Raw genomic sequence first — 8,600 nt, forward strand, 5'->3', positions numbered from 1 at the left:
CCAGCAACCCACACACAACCAGTCTGTTGTAGAAGAGAACATGAAAACAAACTGGTCTTCGGCGCGAAACAACGGAGCACGACGACTCTGACAAGCACCAGCCGAACAACCGTAAAGGGGTGGTAGCCATGACTCCCGTGGCAAACAGCTCGAGTCCCTGATCGGGCGCAAACGAGCTCACGCCGTCACCTCGTCGATGCGTCGTTGACTCGTCGGGCGACCGCGACCTACCGGGGGCTGCGACTTGCTGCTCGCGCCGCCGTCGCTTAGTCGTCAACCAGCGCCAGCGCCTCACCAGTTGCCTCCTCCCCACTCCAAAGAAAACCACCCCGCACCAAAATGCCTCCACAGCGAGCTCCCCCAGAGCGCCTTCGGTCGCGAGGGTGCCTGCCGCCACCACGGCAATGGCCCACGGCAGCGGCGGAGAAAGAAGGCGGAGGTGGAGGGCCATGGCGGCGGCGAAATTAGGGTTCCCCAGAGTCGCCCTTGGAGGAGCAACGCGAGGGTCGGTTCACCTCATGTAGATGTAGCCGAGCGGCCTCGGATAGAAACACGATTCTATGACTTCACGATCAAAATTGATTAGATGTATTTTACGATTCTAGTTGGTAGGATTGATGGTGTTTTACATTACAACTAGTTATGACACTATGATTTGGGATCTTGTGTATTTTTTAAGGGATTCTAAACAACTTTGTGTCAATTGATATCAATGTACAAAGCCAAATCGTTCATTGTGGCCAGAAAGATATTCCCCTCCCGTCAAGGCAGTCTTAAACCCACATCGAGGAGCAAAAATTCTAGCAAGAGTAGATCGTCATTCAACAGGGGCACAGAAAACCCTAGTAGGCTCTAGGGACCATAGAAGATATCCAGTCAACGTACAAGACAAACATGGTTTCCCAAATAAATCTTTGACAACTTGTAGGGTGCTGTTAATAGAGAAAATCAAATTGGTGTCATCTTTTTCATGAGTAGTATTATTCCATGTTGCTTTGGTAATTTTTTTCTCGAATAGGTCGACCGGTCTATTAATAATCATCAATAAAAATAGAAATAACCTCAAAATAATAAAAATTATAAAGACCATCTAGCAATGACTACAAGAACTAGAGCGAACTGAAGGTCCGCCGCCCTCCTAGCCCTCCCTTTATCTTGATGTGTCTTAAATTCTAATTCAAAAATTATGGCATGTCAGATACAGATGTCTATTTTTTCAAGAATGCGCGTGTCCATATTATAACCTTTAGTTTAAAAATATATATATTGCATGTTAGATAGAAATACGTTTGTACTTACACATATGAGTGTTGGTGTTTCCCGTCACCGTCCGTTTTGCTTTGAGATTAGGCTAAAAGAAGGAGAAAGACCTAAATTTTCATCTACCACGGCAAGTGTGAATCCTGAGAAATAAATCAACGGTGATGGAAACACCTACAACCATGCGCGCATGTACAAAATCCATTCTCATGTTAGGTACAACATGTGCCTATTTTCATATATTTTTCTGTGATTATTTAGGGGTGTCAACCGGGAGTCGATGCACCGGCGGATATTCAACACGGTCACACTAATCTGTTGTACTATGTGTCCATCACATGGCCAACGACTCAGGAATGTGTGGCGACACTGACATACCACAAAGAAATGATAACCGAGTACTTGTCATACTAGAGTTAATTATAGAAACTCTTTTATCTTATTGTTGTGCATTTGTGACACATATTATTTTATTTAGTAAAATATCTACTAAAATATTGTATCGAGGAGACTCTTAACATAGATTTTCCCTAGTTTAGCGCTGGTTATAACTTATAAGTTGAACATTGGTTATAAATGAGATTTTTTCAGTTAAACACGTGAAGTTGCAACTAAAATTTAACTAATTACACATAATTCTCACTGCAACGTGTAGATGGAAAACCGGCGGCCCGTTCCGTTCCACCAGTTTGTTTGACCAGTTGAAGCAATAGACTCGGACTCAACTTGCAAGTGGGTCGATTTCAACAATTTGACCATTTTTAAAAGTTCAGCATGATTTAACCTCTTTTAAAAAATATTTAAAATCTGGCCCTTTTTAGTAGCGCATTTTCTCGGGGCGCTGCCCTCTTCACGGTAGCGCCGCGACCAGTGGCGTTGAACATGTGCCAGCGTGGCGAGGCTGGGTCCACAATTCGCGAGATCAACTTCCTTCACAAGGGCGCTACCCTTTTAAAGTTCAACTCCACTCCCAAGGGTGCTACCCTTTAAAATATGTTAAGTTGCGACAATCATTGTCCAACTGCATACATAGGCCCACAAGGTTAATTTTGTGGTACATGTACATGGAAACGCGGTTTCGACAAGTTTGTTTGGAGAATGCAAATGATTACCTGACGGTAAAGGTATGCCAGTGCCGCGAAACCCAAACTTTTAAGCCCCGAGTTGTTAACACCTTCAACCACATCCAAGGAGCGGTCCTACCACTGCCTTCGGCAAAACAAGATCCTCGAGATAACGTACCAGACGTATGCGCGTGCATGCTGCTCTATCACCTCTATGTCAGCCAAAGGAGGGCACACACTGAACCGCTGACAGATCCAAGTATATTTGGCGCTGGCAGGGACTCTTTCTTTTTTGTGGTCCGTCTTGGGTGAAGGAACTGCACCGATAAGGTCTTCCATCTGCCCGTGCCATCCTAAAGAATATGTGCTCATACACACCAGAGGTCCATCAATGGGAAGCGCCAGAATCATCGAGACATCCTGAAGAGTCACGGTCATGTCCCCCGTCCGGAGATGAAACGTGTGTGTCTCCGGCCTCCATCGATCCACGAGAGCGGTTATAGCAGCAGGGTTCATGTTTGGCGTCGATCGGCTCACAAGCTGGATGAATTGGAGGAGTCCTTGTGCCTCAATGAACGGGGTATATCGCTTGTCATATGGAAACTGTGTGCCAGACACCCCGTGGTACCTTAGGCGAAGGGGTGACAATTCCGGAAAAAAATTGAGTAAGAAACTTGCATCTCCATGCCAACTAAACAAATAGACAAGTGTGGCGAAATTGTATATACCGCCCACGGTGTTCTTGATCATAATGTTGGTGGAGAAGTTCCATCTACACATTTTAACACAAGCAACAAAGAATAAATAAAGATTAACATGAAGACTTTTTGTACTATATAACTCTTGCATGAAAAACATTTAGGAATGACAAATTATTTCAGATTTAGCAATAAAGAAGTGCAAATAATATATAAATACCAACGAATTTATATGACAGCATCATCCTCACACTAAAATTTTGTTGAACAATTTAACAGGAAGACTTTAACATCTTCACACAGCGCGGCGCTACCGTTCCTAGGGTAGCTCCAACACGGCGCTACCCTAATGTCTGTTTCTAACAAAACGAAACACTACCAACCCTCTTTAGATAATAATTCATAGATACATATGTAACATATACAAATTAATAAGGTCTACAATAACAAATTCTCTGATTTTAAAATTCATAACAACAAAATCCCAACTTCAAGATTTACAAGATTAAAGTGCACGATACAAAGATAAGTTCATCAAATGGGTTGCATCAACTCTGAAAGTTTACACCCGCAAATTCTAAAGATTTAACATAGAAGACATGTCTCTATTGAGTCCAAACGGGGGGTACTTCCCCTTCTGCTTGGTTGCATCTTCTTCCGCTTCCGCCTCTTCCCTTGCACGACGAACACTCTCCCTCTCTTGTTCTCCCGTTCCGCCTCACGAAGATCCTTATATTCTTGCTCCTTCTTCTCTTTCTCCAAACGTTGTTTCTCAAGTTTAATCTTCATCTTTTTCTCCCGCTTATCCTCACGAATCAACTGGAACATGTAGTTCCACTTCCTTTGCTCCTCGTACACAACCACTTCCTTGTGGCGGGGTTCTTGTTCCAAATCTATCCACTTCGCAAATTGACAAAGAGGTGGAGGATACTGCAAATACACACCTAATATTATTAACAATAAGCACTCAAGAAAAAAATCATTACAAGTGGAGACCCATACCGGTGGGTAGTCGTATCAGTTTCTTGGCTTGGCCTTGTCATGTGCATAGTTAGGACACATCCAAAACCTCCTTCCGTGTTTGGCATCCCAATCATCACATTGTTTTGAGACACAAAGGTCACCGCACCAACAACGAGCCCGTTTCGTCCCTTCGAAAAAATTGGATGGCCAATGGTCAGCGATGTGCTTCCACTTCCTCGGGTTCTCCTTCGGATCGGACGACGCCATACCTACAACAATTTTATATTAAAGTTACTATGAACGATTATTTCCAAACAAAGATAAGCAAACAATTCTAAGACAAAAAAGCAAACACAAAATGCCTAAAACAATGTTTGAAAACTAAGATAGGTGAACAATAATGCCTACAACAAGTTTTGCCATCTAAAAAATAGTTATAAAAACCATATGCATAAACAATAAGTATATCAATTATAATCTTCACATTCCAATTTTATCTAGATCTACAATACCAAGCTCAAACCATACATGGCAATATTGACAACAAATCATAGTCACATACCATAACTCTAACTAGCAAAATAGGCCAATCTAGAGGATAATAAAAATATCAAACTAAAACAAAATCCGCAAGACCACACAAATTTCGAAATTTGTGATGATCTAGGGTTTCACCAATACTACATAAAATTGGGTCTAAGGGATTTGGGGGAGGGATTTGAGAGGGAAGAGAGAGGGGGGCGCCCCCTGGTTTCTTCCTGATCGGGGTGTGAGGGGTAAGCAGGGCCGGTCCTGGCAAATCAGGGGCCCAAGGGCAAGATAATATAGAGGGGCCCTAAATCCTTACTATTGGTCACACAAACAAATAAGGAGTTTAAATTACTTTTATTTCAGTTGCAGTAGATACTCCATACACCGAGGGATATGTTATCTCAAAAACTAACAATTAAAACATAACAAAAGGAAAATAAGACATGGTCGAGTATAATCATAAAAAACAAGTTCTCCTAGCATTTTTGGATGCGAAATCATTAACGATGGTCTCAATATTAATCTCGTCTAACTTATCCTTCTCAATGCATATGGTAGCAAGACCGTTCAACCTTTCTTGTGACATCGATGATCTCAAATAGTTTTTTTAACAATTTCAACTTTGAAAAACTTCTTTCTGCAGATGCTACAGTCACCGGCACTGTAAATAGAATTCGATAAGCAATTGAGATATTAGGAAAACAATCAATATCTCTAACAAACTCAAAAATCTCAATAGCACACAATTGCTTATGTGGTAAGGTTGTTTGTAGCACTCGCAGTTCAGAGAAAAGATCATCAGATTCAACATCAAATGAACCATCCTTACAAAAAGTTTTGGCGAAATTGGTGCAACATTTTTTTAGTTCAATGGCGTCCAATGACTTCATATTTTTTGAGCTAAGCAAGAATCCAAAAATACTTTTGAAAACACTAAGCTCCTCAAATCTATTTTTTAGTGAAGTGTTTGCCATGTCCACCATAACTAAAAAGTAATTAACTTCAAAGGCCTTTTCGGCTTCTAGAATTTGTTCCTCGTCGTCGTCAGTTTCATCAAAATGTTTCTTTCTAGTAGACTTTCGTTTTACTGGAAATGATGCTTTTATATTCATATCAGTTGCTAGGCTTTTAGCAATATCCAAACTAGATGCATATCCGTTGTTTCTATATTCATCAAAGTGCTTCATTATGCCTTCAATTTGATGCAAGGTAGAATCAATGCACATTGACGGAGATTGCAATTTCTTACTCACCATGTTTATAGAAAATAAAATATCATGCCAAATAACCGTACTAAGTAAAAACTCAAAACTGCCTAGCAAATCATATAAACTTTTTGCATCACTCATACATTTTGCATCATCGCGGCATTTAGATAACTCAAATAAAGCTGATCTTAGTTGAGGAGCTTGAAATCTAATAGCTTTAACACTTTTGATTCTACTCTCCCAACGAGTATTAGACAAAGATTTCACAGTAAAGTTTGGCACATGATCAAGTAAAACCTTCCATCTTTTCGTAGATCTTGAAAACAACACATATATTCGTTGCACAATTCCAAAAAAAGAAACAGCTTTACTACATGAATTGGCCATATCACAAAGAGTAAGATTAAGACTATGGCATGCACATGGCATATACAACGCCCTTGGGTTTATATCAAGCAATCTTTTTTGTACCCCTTGGTGTTTCCCTTTCATATTAGAACCGTTGTCATATCCTTGACCCCTTATGTCATCAACATTAAGATCAAAAGACTTCATAGCATCAAGCAGTACTTTAAAAAGACCCAAACCAGATGTATCATCTACCTTTAAGAACCCTAGAAAAAACTCTTCTATCTTAATTTTTTTATTTGAGAGATTAAGACATCGAACAAGTAGAGTCATTTGTTCTTGATGGCTCACGTCTGGAGTACAATCAAGAATTATGGAGAAATACTTGGCCTCTTTAACAATATTCATAACGGAACTTGTAACACTCGATGCTAATAAAGATATCAACTCATTCTGAATTTTATGACTAAGGTAATGGTAATGAATTTGATTATTCTCAATGCGCCTAAGATGGTCTTGCATTACCAAATCAAATTCTGCGACCATCTCAACACATGCTAAGAAATTTCCATTATTACCGTCGTAAAGCTTTTCACTAGATCCACGAAAAGCTAAATTACGTTTACCAAGATACTTTACAATGGCAATTATCCTTATTAAAACTTGCTTCAGCCGTTCTTTCTCCTTTGTGATTTGCTGTTGCAAATCTCTATCAATCGTTTGATTCTTACCTAGTCTAATCCTTAATTCATTCCATGTGTTCATATTAGTAAAATGCTCAACACTGTTTTCATGCTCTTTAAGCCTCTCACTGAGATGTTTCCAATCACTCATTCCATCAGTAGCTAAGGCACTCTTATTGTTTTTAGATCTAAAAAGCTTACAACAAAAGCAAAATACTCTATCAACATGTTTAGAATAAACCAACCATTTTCTATCATGAACCTCTCCATTGCTCAATCTTTTAGAATAATAAGCATATGAAAAATGCCTAGAATATTTATCCAAACGGAAAACAAGATTTGCTTCTCTTACAGGACCCTTTTCCACTAAAATGTCTCTTTGCTTGTTATCTAGACCATCCCAAAATCTTGGGTCATAAATATTGACACTAAAAGTTGGTTGCTCTTGCTCATCAGCACTCAAATTTTCTGTATTAGGTGAGTCAGATGCACTTTCTTGCCCATTGGGCTGTTCTTGAACAATAACTAAAGCTAATTCATCTGAATTCCTAGCAGTAGAGGTACTTGTACTTGTTTTGAGAAACTTATAAATTGATCCTTTTTGGGATTCTATCAGGTCATGAGCACGTTTTTTCTTGTTCCTTTTCTCATTACCAGATGGATACTTTCTAGATGACATACTGCTATTTAGCACAGGAAAAATTAAGATGAATATAAATGTAAGAAATGAACCGGAATGGAACAACAACACCTGAATCGCTGCTGACTAGTAGTGTCTTCACGAATCACAAACAGAATGGAAGACCAGTGTGCACAATCCGCCAATTCCTTTCCATTCTGACCTTCTCCTCGAACCTCTCCCCTATTTCTTAGTCCCCAAATACCAATTGGCAATGAAGACACAGAAGAGCTCAACAAATACGTATCTGAGAATTGAGAAACATGAGAAGTGAGAGGGGGTTGAGGTTCAGGTGCGAATCTGACATGTATAAATAGAGAGGATTTTACTGACCGTTGTAATTGAGGATTGAGGAGGATGGAATCCAGAAATCTCTCTGTATCTTCTTCGATTAATCCCTCCCAACGGCCGGAAATCACAATTAGGAGCGGACGGGGCGCCGTCGACCATGGCATGATTGCCGATTGGGGATTGGGGAATAGAAGATAATCGACCAAGCGGTCAAGCCGAGAAGAACGATGCTTGCGGATGCGTTCCCTGTGATTACGGCAATGCGTATTAGATGGCTTGGACCTGGTAGACTGAGGCCCGATCAATAGGTGGATCCGTGGATGTGGTGATTTTTTTCACGTCTGCTAGCCAAACTTTCGTGGGCTGATATGCCGATGTATACACAGATATGCTCAGGAGGGGGCCCCTGGATTTTAGGGGCCCAGAGCGGTCGTCCTGGCTGCACAGGCCCAGGGCCGGCCCTGGGGGTAAGTGGTAGGTAAAGGGGATGTGGGTGGCCCATGCAACTTAACATATTTCAAAGGGTAGCGCCCTTGTGAAGGGAGTTGACCTTGCGAATTATGGGCCTAGTCTCGCTATGCTGGCACATGTTCAGCGCCACTGTTAGCGGCGCTATTGTGAATAAGATAGCGTCCCGAGAAAAGACGCTACTAAAAATGATCAGATTTTAAATATTTTTTAAAAAGATGTCAAATCATGCTGAATTTTCGAAAAAGGGTTAAATTTATCGAAATCGACTACAAGTGGCAACAGGGTATCCGGCCGTCACCCACGGGCGGTACCGGTTCGACGGTATCACAGCACAACCCGCTGCGCGAGACCGGCAGCAACACTGTAACCGTTCTTATCTGGCTGCTTCTGGAACCTACGGGCAG

The 8,600-nt window shown here is 41.0% G+C and overlaps 1 protein-coding gene across 1 annotated transcript; it reads right to left on the reverse strand.

Annotated features, from left to right (window-relative positions):
* Window positions 1-3,903: 3,903 nt before the first annotated feature.
* LOC124679384 (zinc finger MYM-type protein 1-like) lies at window positions 3,904-8,031 on the reverse strand. The gene is made up of 3 exons (XM_047215153.1): window positions 7,768-8,031; window positions 4,025-7,681; window positions 3,904-3,952 (listed from the first exon to the last, which is right to left on the reverse strand). The coding sequence occupies exon 2, from the start codon at window positions 7,432-7,434 to the stop codon at window positions 5,059-5,061; it is 2,376 nt and encodes a 791-aa protein (XP_047071109.1). The 5' UTR covers window positions 7,435-7,681; window positions 7,768-8,031; the 3' UTR covers window positions 3,904-3,952; window positions 4,025-5,058.
* Between the last annotated feature and the right edge of the window lie 569 nt (window positions 8,032-8,600).

This window comes from Lolium rigidum, chromosome 7 (assembly GCF_022539505.1).
Source record: "Lolium rigidum isolate FL_2022 chromosome 7, APGP_CSIRO_Lrig_0.1, whole genome shotgun sequence".
Lineage (NCBI taxonomy): Eukaryota > Viridiplantae > Streptophyta > Magnoliopsida > Poales > Poaceae > Lolium > Lolium rigidum.

Excerpts from the sequence above, each read along its gene's own strand:
- LOC124679384 (XM_047215153.1), bottom strand. The coding sequence starts at position 7,434 with ATGTCATCTAGAAAGTATCCATCTGGTAATGAGAAAAGGAACAAGAAA.